Source organism: Pelobates fuscus, chromosome 5 (genome assembly GCF_036172605.1).
Source record: "Pelobates fuscus isolate aPelFus1 chromosome 5, aPelFus1.pri, whole genome shotgun sequence".
In the NCBI taxonomy this organism is placed as follows: domain Eukaryota; kingdom Metazoa; phylum Chordata; class Amphibia; order Anura; family Pelobatidae; genus Pelobates; species Pelobates fuscus.
The window spans coordinates 147,755,198-147,774,412 of NC_086321.1; the positions used below are offsets into that span (position 1 = coordinate 147,755,198).

A 19,215-nucleotide genomic window follows, 5' to 3' on the forward strand; every position below is an offset into this window, starting at 1 on the left:
ACTTCATGTTTCTCCTGAGAGTTTTATTCTGACTTGACCAGTTCCTGTCGGACTGGTTATTATAATTCTTTCCGGGAAGATGAGGAATCCTTTTCTCTAGAAAGTGACACATTATCCACTGAAGTTCCATCTCCTCTGAGTTATTTCAGAGGCTAAAATAGATGAGGTGCCTGGTCAGAATGTCATGCCCTTTGACATGTGAAACCATTCATCAAATTATCCATCTGATTTGATACAGTTGAGAACAGACTACATTTAACCCTTTGGAAGATACTTTTTACAAGATAACCTCAGTTTAAAGGAACACTTCATACACCTAAAGCACTTCAGCTTGCTGAAGTACTTTAGGTGTCTGGAGTCTGTCAAATTTGTGACCGTTTATAAAAGTGCTGATTTCAATAGAAATCGCCACTTTTATAATTGGGTGCGGAAACACCTCACTGGCTGTCACAAAGCCAGGAAGGTTGTTTTCAGCCTCAGTTAGCTCTGCAGAGCGAATGGAAGCAGCCGGCGCTCTTTGCTAGAGCTCGTCTGCCTACCCCACTTTTCAATGAGCTATATTACAGCTCATTAAGAAGCGTAGCAAAACCATAATTGCACTAGCAGCTGCAGGAGAGAGGCTTCTCAGTGAAGCCTCTGATTGGAATATTTCCTGGTCTGTACTTGGGGAATAGGGCAGGGCAAAGGCTGCAAATAGCATATCTGCAGCTTTTTACAAGCAAAACAAGAAAACTTGCTGAAAACAATACATGCAGGTTTTCTTTGAGGATATACTTACAAAATTGTTAAAACAATAACATTTTCAATGGAGTGTTCCTTTAATGTTGTAACTGCGTCAAATCCAACCTCAGCCAAGTAGATTGTTGTTTGAGTAAACTTCCAATCTTTACTCATTCCTAAAATATTTCTGTTTCAGATGTAGTGTTTTGATTTTCCTTCTTTGATGAAGAGCAGACAATAAAGTGTCAGATTAAATGAATGTGAGAAGTTGCATGATAAACAACGTTTAATGCTTAATTAGGAATGTTTGTTTTTCAAAAAGACAAACATTTGATTTATTATATCAAACAATCTTACGTTTGGACCAAACTTTATTTAATACGTTATTTATTTTTATTTTTTCCAGCCCGAGTCCGGTTCTAGTCCAATGCTTCTCGTTGGCTATGAAAATGGGTCAGTGGCCCTTTGGAATGTCTTGGAACACAGGCTGGTCAGCCACATCACTTGCCACACGGATCCCATTATGAGTCTTGACTTTGACTGCAGGCATTCCAGAGGGGTTTCAGGATCTGCAGAAAATGTACTAAGTGTATGGAACATTGATGAACAGCAGAACCTTAAGGTAAGGACATAATCTCTACCAGTCTACTCATCCAAGTTTTCATCAGTTGTCTACCAGCTAGAAGAATAATTAGTTAGTTTTCCTAAAGAAAATACAGATAGGTGTGGGGTTATTGGTTATTTTTATTTTTTTTTCTATTTGATGTTGCCATTTTCTGGTTTTGTTTTTCTCTTTTTACTTTAGTTATTTAATTAAATGGGAAGATATTCAAGCAGTTATGGACTGCTACCTTATAATTACTCTTCCCAATTACCTGTTCTAGTTGGGGCTTTTTTGTTACATTTTCTTCAGGTTCTTGGTGTGAAATAAATACCTTTATTTTAAAGATACCTTTATTCCAATATATATGTCTGTACATACACACTTTGGCATACATGTGATTTTTATTTTAAAGCATGACTTTTTACAATTCTTTTGATTATATGTGTGTAGGCTTCTGCATAGCTGTAATGCAATCATGAAATCTGACCGCTTCCATGAGCCTTATCTCATGAGGTTTTTTTTAATGGTCTTCAGCAAACATTATTAAAATAAATATATGGTCCTCCCACATAAATGATAGTCAGAGTGAAGGATTTCAGTTTTTCTTTCCCACTTTTCCACTAGTAATTGAAAGCAGCTGTTTGAATGGCACATTCCACGTACCTGAGCTAATGACATCACATCAAAATAAACACAGTGACACGTTATGTTAGGTTCCAACAAGCACCCAGCTGCTGGACCTTTTAGGCCGGGTTTCAGAATTTCAACATCAATCAAAGCACAAAATGTGTGCTTAATGGCACTAATTGCACAAAGCATGTAGAAGATACTGGGTTATATGGGAGACTATTAGTGTCATTCGAACATTTCTTTATCCTGAATTATTTTGCATAACATTTTGCAGTGATAAGAAACACATTGACAATGAGCCCTCCTGTCACACACACCATGTGCAGTTGTCCCTTTACTGAGTTGGTTTTTGTTTTAGTTTTTCCTTGTGCTTTTCTAAGGGGAATCAAAATCATCATCAATAGGAGAAAAATATGTGGAATTAAGTATTTTTAAAATTTTTAAAAATATATTTATACGTAGTGCAATAAAAGAAAATAGATTAAAATAAGTTTGCTAACACTTTCATCCATTTGTGCGTTGTGCTCTATCTGCCCTTTTGCCATCTTTGCAAATGCTTTATGTACAAATTAACGATTATGAGTAATACATTGTAGCTTATGAATTTACTCATATTACTTGGTTCTTTTTCTTAAGGTTTACAAAACTCAGGTGATCGTCAATCCAGGAATAGCTGATATTGCCCTACGTCCAGATAGAAAGATCTTGGCTACAGCAGGCTGGGACAACCGAATCCGAATATTTGGTTGGAAGACTATGAAGCCTTTAGCTGTCCTACAGTATCACAAGGCAACTGTGCATTCGGTGTCATTTTCAGACCACATCAGTCCTGAAGACAGACTGCTCGCTGCTGGTTCTAAAGACCAACGCATCAGTGTATGGTCAATATATTAGCAAACTTGAAAAAAATGGCGCACGATTTGAAGGGATCTTCAGAAAACTATGCTTAATGAATACAACAAGAACACCTGAACATCTGCCTTATATTTAACAACCACCTGTTTTTTATGGCTTCAATTTAGCAATGCTAAAAACAAAGAAATTGCCACATTGGTAAACTAATTAAATTACTCCTAAATGTTGTATATATTTTAGCAGGCTAATCGGTGAATCAGTTCTACTTATTCTGCATTAAAAGAATATAGTAGTTGGTATATAGCTGGGATTTATTTGCTTGAGAGAGCCACTGAAATGATACTCCGTTACTCTCTGCTCTATAGCTACAATCTAGTACAAAACCAATTACAAATTGATCAGGGTACTACTCGACCTATAGTTCCTGTGACATTTTGTAATTGTCTCATTTGTTGTTCAATGTCCCTCTTTATAATATTGTAAAGCACTGCAGAATAAGTTGACACTATATAAATGCCAATAATAATATAAGTTGTTTTCCCATCTTTTACTTCCTCTTTTTTCTTATTCTTCTTCAAAATTGTGTTTGAAAGAATCCTATGTTGCACATCACTAACCAGTGCTGAAGAATTATGTAGGTTATACAAGGAAGCAATGTTCAATTGCCTATTTACTGTTACTTTTTATACTTCCGACATTGTACAAAAATTAGTACTTTAATTAAAAAAAAAAATCTTTTTATAATTCTTTATTTTTGGTTTGCCGTCATAAATTTTACAGTTGTGACAGTACAGAGTTTATACAGTTGTTATACATCATATGTTGTACATGTGGTTTTTAACAATTGACTTTTATATGACTATTGATGCTGTATGAGGTCTCTGTTTCCATTATGACCATCGTGTATTCTGACGACAAAGGTTTATGCAATTAACGAACTAAAAATATCAACATATAAACAAATTCAGTTCAAATACGTAGCACTTTAGTACTTATTGTCACAGACCCTCAAGAGGGAGGCGAAGAGAGAGAAAAGGACAGCAAAGAGGAAGGGGGTTAGGTGTTGTTTAAGTGCTTTTACAGTCGGCATATGTACACACCTCATGGAGCAATCGATTACGGTTACTGAATCGGGGGTTGGTGGTTATTAGAATATAAGTTGTCGTGTACTTTCATTTTTATTTTGTTTAGACTTAGTCTACCCAGTAAATATAAAAAAAAAGCAACATTTTTTTTTCTTCTTTTTCTTTCATTTTCCATACAGAGAAAATTAAGCTAAAGTGACCAAAAGAAGTAATACATGTCATTGCAAAAAAAAAAAAAAAAAAAGCGGATGAGTACAAGTGAAAGTGAATTTGCAAATATCTTCAGTAGCTCATAGAAATCATACAATTTATTGTCTACACTGTAATATTATGTGAATAAAGAGAGGCAAGTATCACTGTCACCAATAAGAAATAGCAATAGAGGATCCATTAAGGTCTGATAACTTCTCTTACCATTCCCAAGGCATAGGGTACATGCGTCTCACAATGTGCCTAAAAATGGCCATCCTCAAGTGTACTTGAGTTGTTTGAAGACTCTGTGAGCCATAGGACTCACTGACCAGGATAATGCGGATTCAGTCTCTGTCTTGTCTTGAGCTGGAATGAAGGAGAGTTAACGTGAGATGGATGAAATATGGATTCACTGTCCTTAGCACATCTGATTCTAGTCTACAGATGACAGAGACAAATTCCTGAACTCAATAATAATAATAAACAAATTTTCATATCCCCAAACATGATAACACTTACAAGACCTGTTAAAGATTGTTTTCGTATGCACACACAGAAAGAGGTGGTGTACACCAGTACATGCTCTGTGGCTTTCAAACTCCGTCATAGGTTGCATACAAATGACCAAGCACCATGGAAATATCCAAAGCACTACTGTGAGGCAAAAAGCTGCTTGTGTTGTTACCTGTTCCTATATTACGATATATGATTTCATTATGTGATAAGATGCCACAATTCATGGAGGGTATGTGTCATCATTGCATGTCATTTCACCAATATTTGTGCAAACATCAATCACCATCATTGATGGCATTTTAACACATTTTTGAGAAGAAAAGAAAAAAATACTTAAAAAAAAAGTATATGACTTTGTTAAATGGAACTATATACTGTGAAATATGTTTAATTTTAGTACAGCTATCTCTAATGTGGAAACCTGCCTCAATATTGTTTTTCTATGTTTTCCTTTGAAAGTAATCAGTTGTTTGAGATGGGATCTAGTTGTAAACGTTCCTTTGGGTCAGTACCTCTCATGTGTACTTCTAATATATAATGGACTATTTTCAGCACACTGAATTCCAATTCCTGCAAATTCCTGTATAAAAGTTGTATTTGCATGTAAAACATCAGTACTTTGGGCAAACTGCCAATCAACCTGAGAGCGGTTCTCAGACCATATGGCAACATCAATATACCTTTGTGCAATGCAAGAGTGCTGAGCTACTGCGAAAGGGAGTGAATTTGCTCCCAAAAACATTTGGCACGTCTTGCTGTGTTTATAAATGTTATCACTCTTTAATTAAATAGTTGTGCTGGATGTGGCTTATTTGGGTTTCTGTTAAATACAGCTTTTGAACACCCTCTCTTCCAATGCGTAGGGTTTACTGCTATTAAACTCAGACGTTCTATATCATTCCTTGTACATACGTAACATTCCACATGATTCTGAGCTCTCGTAAATAGATAAAGTTGCCTATAGTTCTACATCTAATAATTGAGATTATATGTAGTTTATGGGAGATTATACACTATAGACACAAATCAATGTGTTTGTTTGCATGTGTCATAAATTTCCCTTATTCTATATTCACTTTTTTGCTACTGTACTTGATGGTTCTAAGAATGACATGCTGAGGCAATGAATGAACCAAAACGTGGATAATGTTTTGACAACATTGACTGGCTTGAATTTTTATTTTGGGTCTGTATTTACGGACAAGAGGAAAATCTTCTAAGTGTACTTTTCTCTTACTATAAAGTGGTTGGATTTTGTTACTTTTATTTGCGTGATAAAATCTGGGCGTGTAGCGTAAGGACATATTCTTTGATTGTCTGTGTTTAGAGTGTATTTTTATAGCTGTCATTTGTAGGAAATATGCACCAGTGTTCTTTGTACAGCATGCATGGAAAATCTTGCGGATAATACTTGATTTTTGTTCTGTTTTTCTCTCCTGCTCACTCTTTGTTCCTTAGATTGTAAACTTGTTTAAAAGCTACCCTCGTCAGCTATAGTTCTTGTTAGTCCAAATGGTCTTGCTGAATTTACTTACTGTCTCATCCATTACTGTCTCATCCACTGTGTGGTGTGTTGTCTTTTTGTAAATAATTACCATAACAATAGGAAAACTGCCCCTTCGTATAAAAATAATCCCACCCTGGTTTGATGGAAAGTCATTTGGATTAAGAGATGTAACACCAAATGAAGCGTTTTTATTTTAATTTGCTTCATGGTGGTTTTCACTTTATCACCCTTTCAACTTTTGTGCATGCAATTAACTCTTTCTAAGTAATTAATCTTTAGCATTATACTCCCCTAAAGACACCTACTGATGTCCCTTTAATTGAGTGATTAAATGAGATAATGAACTTGGCAACACATTCTGCAATGTGGAATGATTCAATTACACTCACAGTTGATGACAAAAGGCAAGTGGCAACATATAATCTATAGTTATTTACCATACAGTACCCCTAACAGTCTTGCATTGTGTTTCATCATGTCTATGTCAGTGTGGTAATTAAGAAAATGTTGCCTTATTTAATATCTGGCAGAACTATTCTCTATTTCTTCTTTAAAAAAATTAAAAATAAAATAACAACCCTACAGACCAGTAATGGCTAACCTTGGCATCTAAAAACCTTTAAACAGAGAGAATCGGCGTATTCCCTGGCAAGAAAGGCCTCAGGAGCGCCGGAGGGAGGAGCTCTGCAGCTGTTGTGCTGCTTTAAATAAACGTCTAAAATTGTTTGGAACACTCTGCTATAGTATGCAGAAACCAGGAGCTAACCTATGATACTGGCTGAGTGTGGTGAATGGTGAAGGATTGCAAAATATAAGAGGTGGACTGTGCCTTTAAGGTGTAAAAAATATGTGCTGTGCCTTTAAATCTCACATAATGTGCGTGCTAGATCTGCTGGTAAGAGAGAAAATGAAACAAAACAGAGCAAAACAAAAACAAAAATGGATAATCCAATAAATCACACAAAGAAAGAAAGTTGAGAAAAATAGGAAGAAGAGAGATGAAAAGAAGAAAAGAGTGAAATAAAATAGAATACAGAAAAAATGAGTAAAAAATGATAGTACTAAAAAGATGAGTAGTGGAAAAAGCAGCCGATGATATGTGCAGTGCAGATAACTCTATCCCTAATGGGGTATAGGGTAGTTGGTATCTGCTCCGAATATTATACTTTGTATATATCAAAGATCTGGTTCAAATAATAATAGCAATCCAGTATGTGGAACTGGATGCTAAGGTGATAGTCTATTCAAAAAGTGTCACTCGATATAGAAAGCAATGGTCCAAACTGGATGTAAATAACAAAACCAGTTTATTGGTAAATTTATAAAAATATATAAAAATATTGAATAATAAAATGCAGGAACAGTTCATACAGAGGTTACCAGTCTGATGAGTTTCAGAAAAGTGCAGGAACCCTTGGATTTGGCTGGGATTGATGTGGATTGACTCGGGCCGATGAGCTTCAGAAATCCTGCTGTCGGTGAGGACGGCGGGCTTTTCGGTGTGCGTCCCGATAAGGATCTCTCTCCAGGGGACGTGCTCTGTAAACGGCTCCACTCGGCAAATACACAAAAGGTCCTGTGCGAATACTGTTCTCTGCTGGTAAGCGCTTGCTATTGGAACCAGATGGATTGCTATTATTATTTGAACCAGATCTTTGATATATACAAAGTATAATATTCGGAGCAGATACCAACTACCCTATACCCCATTAGGGATAGAGTTATCTGCACTGCACATATCATCGGCTGCTTTTTCCACTACTCATCTTTTTAGTACTATCATTTTTTACTCATTTTTTCTGTATTCTATTTTATTTCACTCTTTTCTTCTTTTCATCTCTCTTCTTCCTATTTTTCTCATCTTTCTTTCTTTGTGTGATTTATTGGATTATCCATTTTTGTTTTTGTTTTGCTCTGTTTTGTTTCATTTTCTCTCTTACCAGCAGATCTAGCACGCACATTATGTGAGATCTAAAGGCACAGCACATATTTTTTACACCTTAAAGGCACAGTCCACCTCTTATATTTTGCAATCCTTCACCATTCACCACACTCAGCCAGTATCATAGGTTAGCTCCTGGTTTCTGCATACTATAGCAGAGTGTTCCATTTTTTGTATAGGTTTTAGTGAATCCCTATTTTTCCAGTTTTTGAGCGACCTATTGTTAAGTCGGACTCCCTCTCCCCTGGGTATTACATTAGGTATACCAGTACTATCTATTTACATGTCTAAAATTGTTTAATCGCGGGTATCATTCAAAACATGATCCCAAATGAAAAATAATAAATGCACAAATAAAACTTAGAATACCATCACCGTATTATACATATGAGTAGTATAGGTGGTGCTGGCAGGGGACACAGCGATTGCTTATACAGTATGGTGCATGAAGGACTGCCAATCCTGAAAAGCCCAACCAAACATAAGCTGTCTCAGGTCCCTTAACATCAACGTGTAGAAAACACCCCGCCAGTGAGACAGGTACAAATCAGGCTACCCCCTCTAAGGAAATAGGGTATCTCTAAATGAACAGAGAGACACCTTCTTACAACTTGTTGCGCACAAACCCCAGAGCGTCAGCCCAATGAAGATTAGGGACCAGCCCGGTAAAGTCACTGCAAAAGTTGCCTTAATACTCATAGAGGTTCTAGTCGACCTGATTCATATTAGCCCAATTATTAGCTATGTGGATTCAGTACTCTCTAGTAAAGTCAAGTAGCAGCTTATCTAGAGCATCTAGTAAAGCATCTAGTGAAGTCAAGTAGCAGCTTATCTAGAGCACAGTATCTTTTCTGTGAACCAGGAGATACACAGTGACAACTTTCTGTATAAAGAGCATAACGTGTCAGCCCAATATAGGTTAAGGGCTAGCAGGATCCAATAGCTGCTAACGTCGCCTGTTTTCACATAGAGGACTGTAGTGGACCTGTTAGGGAAGGAAAAAGATTTCTATCCTCATATCTGCCTAAGCTCTTGGGGCGTTTTTGGCCGTTATTAACCCAAGATCCACATTTAAAGGACACAATCTCCAATAAAGTGTCCATCACAGCGAGGAGGGGAAAGAATATGAAAGAAATGCTCGTACCCAGCTACCTCTCCACATCCAACAAAACTAACAAGACCTGGATGACTGTACACGGCACGTACCAATGTGGGAAATGTGTTGCGTGTACCTTTATAGCTAAAGGGTCGAAAACTCTCACTAACCATAATAACTCCGTGGAAATTCCTATAAAACTGTTTTTTAACTGTAATACTCAAGGAATGATTTACCTACTCACCTGCAAATGTGGGATGAAATATGTGGGCAAAACCATACGCCCATTTAAGAGACGGATTATGGAACACGTCCATTCCATAACTTCCAACAGAGACACGTCAGTTGCCAGACACGTCAGATCCAACCATATGGACACCCCCAGATGTATCAGATTTGCGGGGATAGAGAAAATCCAACTGGGTAAAAGAGGTGGAGATTTAGACCAAACCCTTAAAAGAAGGGAGTGTTATTGGATATACAAATTCGATACACTAGCCCCAAAGGGTCTAAACGAAGGGTTTACCTACACACCATTTATTGAAACATGATGAGCCTCACTGTGTATATATGTATATAGATTTGTGTTGTCCAGTCTTTAACTAATGTCTCCATGCGCACAGATATTACTCTATGTATACATGAAGCGTGATTTACCGGGTGCCTATTCATTGACCATATAGCAAGTAACCAGATAGTGCCTATCCACTTATATTGCTGTCCTCTATGCTCTCCCTTTTACTGTAACGGGTGGAAGCCCCTATCCCCAAATAGGATTTTTTCCTATTAATATATAAAGTAAGGGCTCCCCATCTATACTTAGCCCCCCAATAATCACAATCAGCGACACTGTGATAATAAGAATAATAGTATGCTCCCTTCTTTACATATCTATGATGTGCAATGGTAGCAAATATTCCCCCTTTTTTTGAGGTCCACAGGCTCTGTGAAACATTGATAATATGTGTGTGCAGCCATATGAATGTTCATCTGCTTAATTGCATAACAACGGTAGTGACATGGAGGGGGAGTATACTGATAAGCCCATCACCGCTGTTTGGGGTACATATACAGGACAGCTTGCAATGTAATAGAGGTAGGCAACAACGTAAAGTATTAGCCGTCGATATGTTTACATATGGGGGAGGAGTTTCTCTACTGTCAGTCAGTCACTGACACCTTCGTGAGGCTCCGCCCCCCGTCTACACCCACGTGGGCGGACGTAAACATGATTGACAGGCGCCAAAGCGTTAGGTTATTGGGCGCGAAAGGGCAAGACACGCCCAGCGCCGTGATTGGCTACTAGCACGAATGGTCTGGGTATTTAAACCCTGTAAGGCACAAAGCCGGTTCACCTTTGAAAAAGGCGCTCTCACAGCGCCGAAACGGACGTTAGGTCGTTTTTTCGTTTTTCATTTTTAGATGTTTCACCAGCACGGTTGATGTGACCACTGAGGGAGGGCTGAGAGTGTTAGTGATGCCTGACCCATGTCAGCGTTATCCAGTTGTAGTGTAAAGAGTAAAGTGTAGAAATCCTTTTTTACTTTTCAGCAGCAGTATCCTGGCTAACTTTCTGGACAACCAAACGCATTAAGCAGAGGCTATTTACACAAGAGCTTAGGCAGATATGAGGATAGAAATCTTTTTCCTTCCCTAACAGGTCCACTACAGTCCTCTATGTGAAAACAGGCGACGTTAGCAGCTATTGGATCCTGCTAGCCCTTAACCTATATTGGGCTGACACGTTATGCTCTTTATACAGAAAGTTGTCACTGTGTATCTCCTGGTTCACAGAAAAGATACTGTGCTCTAGATAAGCTGCTACTTGACTTCACTAGATGCTTTACTAGATGCTCTAGATAAGCTGCTACTTGACTTTACTAGAGAGTACTGAATCCACATAGCTAATAATTGGGCTAATATGAATCAGGTCGACTAGAACCTCTATGAGTATTAAGGCAACTTTTGCAGTGACTTTACCGGGCTGGTCCCTAATCTTCATTGGGCTGACGCTCTGGGGTTTGTGCGCAACAAGTTGTAAGAAGGTGTCTCTCTGTTCATTTAGAGATACCCTATTTCCTTAGAGGGGGTAGCCTGATTTGTACCTGTCTCACTGGCGGGGTGTTTTCTACACGCTGATGTTAAGGGACCTGAGACAGCTTATGTTTGGTTGGGCTTTTCAGGATTGGCAGTCCTTCATGCACCATACTGTATAAGCAATCGCTGTGTCCCCTGCCAGCACCACCTATACTACGGGTTGCCTACGGGCCACTCTCCATTGTTCAGACCCACCCTCATATGTATAATACGGTGATGGTATTCTAAGTTTTATTTGTGCATTTATTATTTTTCATTTGGGATCATGTTTTGAATGATACCCGCGATTAAACAATTTTAGACGTTTATTTAAAGCAGCACAACAGCTGCAGAGCTCCTCCCTCCGGCGCTCCTGAGGCCTTTCTTGCCAGGGAATACGCCGATTCTCTCTGTTTTTTGTGTATTCATACAAGGGTTACCCCCTACGGAGTTCTACAGCCACACTCTAATTCCCCTCGTTGGGAACCAAGCACTTCGGTGCATTTCGTTTTTTGTTTATCTAAAAACCTTTGCAAACTAAATTGCACATGGGTTCGCTAAACATAATGAAAAATGCAGTTATCAAACATCTGGAGTTAGTTTTTACTGTTATAGACTTACCCTATACAATTATTCCCATTAAACATAAGATATATATTCCATTCACCTGATGAACCATGTGAAATATTTTACTCCGCTTGAAAACCAAAATCCGTCAACCTTCCAGGTTTGGATCATCATGCAGCATTTGAGGACACATGCCTTACAGAGAGGACTTATTTTAGTCTATGTCCCTGACATCAGTAGTTCTCCTACCACCCTACCCTTTTTCCCATGTTCCATATAATATCCACATTTCAACTGCCAGCTTAATCTTACTAGATGTGTATCGAACGGGCTGTCTTTGTCAGTTTAAACATTCAATAGAATGCATATAATAGAAAGTAGAAATTTGCAGTTTAATTAGTGGAGGCTCGTGAAATTAATGTATGATGGGGCACTATACGTTGCTCTTCAGAATTTGACTCTGCTCCCTGAATGATTGTGCTCTGTCTGTTTAGCCGTATGTACTCAATCCCTGAACCATTGATAGATCATTACTTGTTCAACTCCATACACATATTGATAATGTATTTGGAAAACAACAGTCATGTTAAAGAGGCCTGATTTTACAGCTGTTACTATTGCCCAATGACAGTGGTAGCAGACAGGACTATTAACAGGCCTGTCTTTTACAGGGTCCAGGATCTGACGGCCCAATGCTAAGTCAATAGGTGACTCTTCAGAAATAAAGCAAAATAAGAATGTCCTAAAGGCTCTATACCCCAAAATGTGATTTTTTTTTCTCAAAGATACTCCAAAATCTTTACCCATTTATTACACCAATATGGTCTTAAGCCTCTCAGCTCCTGAGCACTATGCTGCGGATCACAATTGACCTCAATCAGTTGAATGGCCTTGGCAGTAGGGAGGTTGAGAACCCATCACTCTTAAGATCCTCTAAGTTGATCCAACGCATCTGCAGTGCCACTCACGTGAATTGTGACACATTGGAAATCCACTGCCCCAACTATTCCTTATACTCCGAAACACATTCCTGCCAATTCCAATAATTCTTATCCAAAATCTCAGGCCTGTAGTCCCTCAGGCTAGATTTGCAAACAACTCCGGATCATATTAGGTCTCTTCACATTCAACTTTATTATCACTGTACAATGTGCATACAAGGACAATGAAACACAGTTGGCCTCTGATCATAAATGCAGCAGTAATTAATAAAAAAAAATGTACTCTGTGTAAGCTTTTAGCAGTCTATACCTATTACCATAGTACCTCTAGTACTTAAAGGACCACTATAGTGCCAGGAAAACATACTCGTTTTCCTGGCACTATAGTGCTCTGAGGGTGCCCCCACCCTCAGGGACCCCCTCCCGCCGGGCTGGATGGAGAGGAAGAGGTTAAACTTACCTCTTTCTCCAGCGACGGGCGGGGAGCTCTCCTCCTCCTCTCCTCCCTCTTCTTCTGTCACCGACTGAATGCGCATGCGCGGCAAGAGCCGTGCGCACATTCAGCCAGTCCATAGGAAAGCATTCACAATGCTTTCATATGGACGCTGGCGTCTTCTCACTGTGAAAATCACAGTGAGAAGCGCAGAAGCCCTCTAGCGACTGTCAATGAGACAGCCACTAGAGGCTGGATTAACCCATAGGTAAACATAGCATTTTCTCTGAAATCGCTATGTTTATAAAAAAAAAAAGGGTTAAACCTAGATGGACCTGGCACCCAGACCACTTCATTAAGCTGAAGTGGTCTGGGTGCCTATAGTGGTCCTTTAATGCCAAAACAGTTAGACTGGACACCCTGTTGCTTATTTTAACTTTATTTAATTCTGTTGATCACATTTTTACACTTACCTCTTTCTTGGAAATTTTGTATTCCTTATGTTATTTATGACATTCTTGTCATATTTTATACTGCTATTATACTGCTATTGTCTACGGACAAAAAGAAATAAGTATAATCTACATTGGAGCTCTGTGCAGTGTATACTTAAAATATAATATAAAAAAGTTCTATTTGACATGAATGTACTAACTTTTTTTTTAATTGATTTCTCTTTTCTGTCTCTTGATTGATTGATTTATATTTGCACTGTAACCTATATAGCCACTACAGCCTGTTGCGGTGCTTATGTTGCTAACAGGCTACTTGTACAATTTGTTTCCCGGTTCTGTGTTTCCAAGTTTCCAGCTCAATTCAGGCATAAGAAAATCAGATTTGGGTGGTGTTGAGTGTCAAGAATCATCAGACTTAGCTACTTAATGCCATTCAAATTACCAACAAAATATGAATGAAATAGGACATGAGGAAGCTATGGTCACAGTTACTTGTTTTTCTGTTTTCAAACCGTTCCCCACTGAGAGCTTCCCATTGCCAAAACCAATCTACTTTACTTCCAACATCGTAAGAAAATCTAACTTCTCCATAGCATGCCCACAATACTAGCCGCAATAAAAAGACCTTCTCTGGTACTCTTATCTGAGATTTACACATTATTTCTTAAGTAGCTCAGGAATAAAGTTGCACTAGCCTTCATACTCTTGGCTAATGTTAGATCATGGTGAGATTATATTTACAGGTATTTCTCTGGGTTTTAGCATTTGATTCCCCCTGTATAAATAAATGAACAGGTATTTTTAAATGTACCCTACCAGATCTTGGCTCACTATCAGGGTTTACACTTAAGGGAGAATTGTTGGGAATTAAATTTCACATTAAATTCAAATTTATGTTCAGAAAACCTAAATTGGAAATAATATCCAAGTCAGCTATGCTTTCAATTTGGCTACTTTGGATTTAAATTTGAAATTCACTTTGAATTCCTAACCAATCCTCACTTTAGTAACTCATGAAGTGAATTTCATATTTAAGGTCAAAGTAGCCAAACTGAAAGCACTGTTGACTTGGAGAATCCCCCCCCCCCTGCTATTGTGGCCTTAAATTTGATCATTTTGGGGGGGGCGGAGCCAAGCGATCAAGCAGCCCAGACGTGCCCAAAGCGAGCTCCCACGTCTGGGGCCGGAAAACGGGGTACTACACCCAGCCACAAGCACCCACAAGCTGCAGACCGCAATAACGGTGACAGGGAGGGGCTGCCGATTCGAAGGGTACCTCTCCCGAACCCCGGTACACTCGTCCGGACACGCCGAGGTTTGCGGCCTACCTCATACTCAGCCACGGAGAGACGGCCGCTCTCCGGGCGACGCACCGCAGACTGGGACCCCAGTGACATCATTCCCCCCCCCCCCAGGACCGGCGGGGGTCATCCCGGTCCGCAAATAAGCAGCTTCACTCACCCTGCTAACGGGAGCTGCGGACAGAGTGAGACGAGCATTGCATAATTGTAAACGACCAAAGATGGCGGCTGCCCAACAAACCCTGGAAATGCTGGCCCATCTGACAACATTCGAACAGCGACTGGAGGACCTTCTTAACAGCTTCTGGCTGAAATTGCAGAGCAAAGGGTTCCACACCTCAAGGGAGAAGCAACCGAGAGCTGAGCAGAGATACCCACCCTCACTCAAACCGCACCATACCCATGGCGGGAACTGGAGGCGGCCTGTGCCAGACAACGAGAGGAGAACAAAGAAGAAGAAACAACCCACTAAGTCCAAGACCCACTACCGCCTTCCTGGGCCGAGGGCACGAAGGGGATGCCCCCCGACGCTTATCCCACACATCCGGACGGCCCGATGCCAACCTGCGACCGCCCGAGACCTCGCTTACGGAGCTGTCAGCAACCGGAGCGGTGGGAACTGCATAAGAGCCCTCGTGAAGGCCTGGGGCTGGCAGAGTGGCCACACATGGACTACCGGGACACTGTCACTGTATACCGCACTCCTCTTCAGCAAGGGTATAGGGTAAATGCCAGGGGACATCAGGGCAGGAGACCCATGCTCCCAATATAGCCGCCTAAAATTACCACACCGGCTCCATTGTCATAGGGTTCCCCCACTTGTTCAGTTTATGTTTAGATATGTTTGTGTTATACTTACTACAGGGGTGGCCGCCAGGGGACTTAATCTCTTATTTTTGTGTCATTTCCCTAACCATACTCTTAAGGCATGTGTATTGCCACCTTGGTTTTGTGGTCAGTCGTTTACCCCTTAGCCGGCACTGAACAGCGATATCTTAAGGTTGCCTATTGCTATCATTAGCGTAACTGTACTAATGTTATTTGTTAGGCCCATGGCCCATATATACCTTAGCGCTAAATATCATCATGTGTTAATATGACTATGGGCTATTTAAGCTGCGACCTTGATGGCGAACTAGCCTGTTAATTTGCTGCTGATGGCTATTTATGCACCCAATGCTAATCTGGCTGACATAGGCTGCCATTAAATGACATACCATGACTTAGCTACTCGAGACACTAACTTGTGTACTGTACACTGTATTGACCTACCTGTCTTTAATTTCTAATGCAAAGCTCTTACTCGCTGTGCTGCATTATATTCTAACATGCTTACAACTTGTCTGCAACAAGCGACTCACAAAATATAAAAAAACAAGGCATTGCTTTTCTGGAAATGTCACTAACTATGTTTTCGATGTACTAGCACCAAGATATGTAATACATATACATTTCCCTTTCTTCATTTTGTATCCCTCATATATGCCTTAATAAAAGAAAGATTTACAAAAAAAAAAAAATTTGATCATTTTGAATTTGCGACAATACCCACTTTAGTGGATAATTCTACAAGTGTCATGTTTGGTGGAATCAATAACACATACACACACTGGTATATGACATACAAACATTAACTACAAATATTCTGGCCAATGCAAACCCACCCACCCAGTGGTGTATCCTGTTTTTGTGCTGCCCTAGGCATGACAAAACTCAGGCGTCATATTTCGGCTCCCGGCATCACTCTGCGGCGCGCGATGGAGCTGAGCAGAGAGCTCAGGGGAAAGTGCTCCCTCGCCAGCGCCGCCCGCCCGTCCGGATTTTTAGTTAGCCACCAGGCTAACAAGACATTTGCCTAAGCATTTGGGGGTGGCTTTTTTTGCCGCCCCCTGGAAAGTGCCGCCTAAGGCAAATGCCTTATTTTCCTCGCGGCTAATATGTCCCTGCACCCACCCATGGATCAATTTTTACCCATTCGGAATATAATTTGGTGGTTTGGGACCCGAAATTGGTTTCTCATATTATTTTAGTGGGTCTCCACTGGTTAGAACAGACACCTCTTATTTATCTCACCCCAGGACATTGCTGCCAATGAACTGTGTTCCCAGTGCAATGGTGTTTGTTCAGAAGTGTATTTTGTGTTTATTGGGTCACTGTTCTTGTTTTACAATTAAAGAATGGGGCATCAAACTAATGCTCTTTACTCAACTAAATTGTAAAGTGCTACGGAATCTGTGGGCACTATATAAATGGCAATACTAATAACTACTAATGTACATTACTTAGGTCCATGTAAACAAAATGTAAAGAACCACTGTAATTTACATGGGGATGGTGTTTTGTCTCCTGATATTTAGTGAATAGGACATATGGAATGTCTTTAAATTAAGACATAAACACATTCTCCTCACCTGTCTAAGAAAGAAAGAGGAGAATAAATGATGTTACACAACAAATTCCATATTAATTACAAATCTTTCAAGTCCCCTTGGGAAGACGTAAAATGCCTCATTCAAATGTGTATTTACACAAGCCGGAGCAACATTTGTATTCTTTCTACATAAACCCCTTTCTTCACCTGGCTTGCTCTCAGGTATAATGGCTATTGTCCATGTTCTATTCCCAGATGATCACTTTTTTTCCGTGGGTTTTGATGGCATGTAGACTTGGCATCGAAGTAAATAGAGACATTGAATTCTGCCTGGATTATCTCCAGAGTGCATCTGTTTTGCAGTATCTTTCCCCAACTAGCAGGAAAGGGAATTGAACTAAGGATAGATTGTATGTTTCTGCTGAAATAAAAGAAATGTGTGCGGCAGTGCTGAGAAAAGACAGTCAGATGAAGTCTCCATACTGCGGGTTGCTTGTCTCTCTTCTTGCTCGAACTGATGAGATGTGATAGATAATAATGGGGTCTCCTGTGCCTGTCTTTGGAAATGAGAAAGAGCTGTCAGGAACAGCTCATGCAACGCAGAACGTATGGTTTTTAGTAATCGCATCCAACCCAAGCTGGTCACGAATTCGCACAGAGTCACCTAGAGGAAGTCAGTATGAAACCCATGTATTAATGAATCAGCCTTTCTAGTTTGGCACTGAATTGCTGTATACTGAATATTGTTCCAACTTGCCTCTTGTTTAGATTTATTGAAAAATTCATTTTGAAACACAGATCTTGCAAGAAACAATATTTTAGTTTAGTGAAGTCATTCCTAAAATCATTGGACACAAATATCAGTGTTCTAATTTGGAAAAAGCCTCAAAGCCCTCTTAAGCATTGTACAGAATTCAGACATGGGAGTCTTGTTGTTATAAAATTACCTGATACAGTTATAGAACATGCTTTTATCCCCGTATCATATAGAACAATGTGAGTCACACAAATACAGGGTTATTCGATAAAGTGAATTTCAAAATTTGGCATCAATAGCCAAATAAGGGACATTCTCCAAAGCCATGTGTTCAGTTTGGCTATATTGGTCTTACATTTTGAATTCACTTTGAATTTCCAACAATTCGCAATTTAGTTAAGAACACTTTGTTTTTTCCCCCCTGAATTTAGATTTATAATAGAAGTAAAACCATGTAGTAAACATGTAAAAACTGAATTTAACAGCAGATAACAGAATCGCAAAACCGTTTTTTTCCCAATCATAATAAAGCATCCATTATTACCTGGTCCTTGGAAATAGTGCATATCTACGACAGCAAATACAAATACACAAAAATATGTCCTGTGCTGAAACTCCCACTACTTCTGGGTGGCAGCAATGACCATAATGCACATCAGCCCCAATACATACAATAAAAACCTTTGGGATTTTATTGTATATATCTACGATAGCCCTATGAATGTATCACGAAATAATACAATTGTACATTTCAAACTTTAGACCAACATAGACAAACTGATATCAAGCTGACTTGGAGATTTTTACTGATTTATTTTAAATTCCATCGAAAATTTCCAATTTGGTTAATTCGTCCCAAAATGTGAAATCCACTTTGACAAGTTTCACATTTTAGTGAAAGGCCATTAATGTAGCTGTTACACTGTTACTGTTTTATCACTGCTACAAGTAACATTTTGCTGGAAATACAAAACACACGAATGGATTTATACCGAGGTTCGGCAAACGATCGACGGACCCCCCCAGTTCTCGGCGTGTGCCGCCATTTAACCCCGGTCACCTCTGGAAGTACCGAACGGCCGACCACCCGGCTGGGGACGTGTGCCGCCAACTGATCACCCAGGGAGTTGCGGTTTGCGGTTAACCGCAAGCTAATTGACGACTCTC

The 19,215-nt window shown here is 39.6% G+C and overlaps 1 protein-coding gene across 1 annotated transcript in view; it reads left to right on the forward strand.

Annotated features, from left to right (window-relative positions):
* Nucleotides 1-3,024, forward strand: part of GNB1L (G protein subunit beta 1 like) — a 102,679-nt gene extending 99,655 nt beyond the window's left edge. Inside the window, exons 7-8 of the mRNA XM_063454449.1 lie at nucleotides 1,127-1,342; nucleotides 2,591-3,024. Coding sequence (XP_063310519.1) covers nucleotides 1,127-1,342; nucleotides 2,591-2,848 — 474 coding nt within the window. The 3' untranslated portion in view covers nucleotides 2,849-3,024. The remainder of the gene's footprint in view (nucleotides 1-1,126; nucleotides 1,343-2,590) is intronic.
* The last annotated feature ends 16,191 nt before the right edge of the window (nucleotides 3,025-19,215 follow it).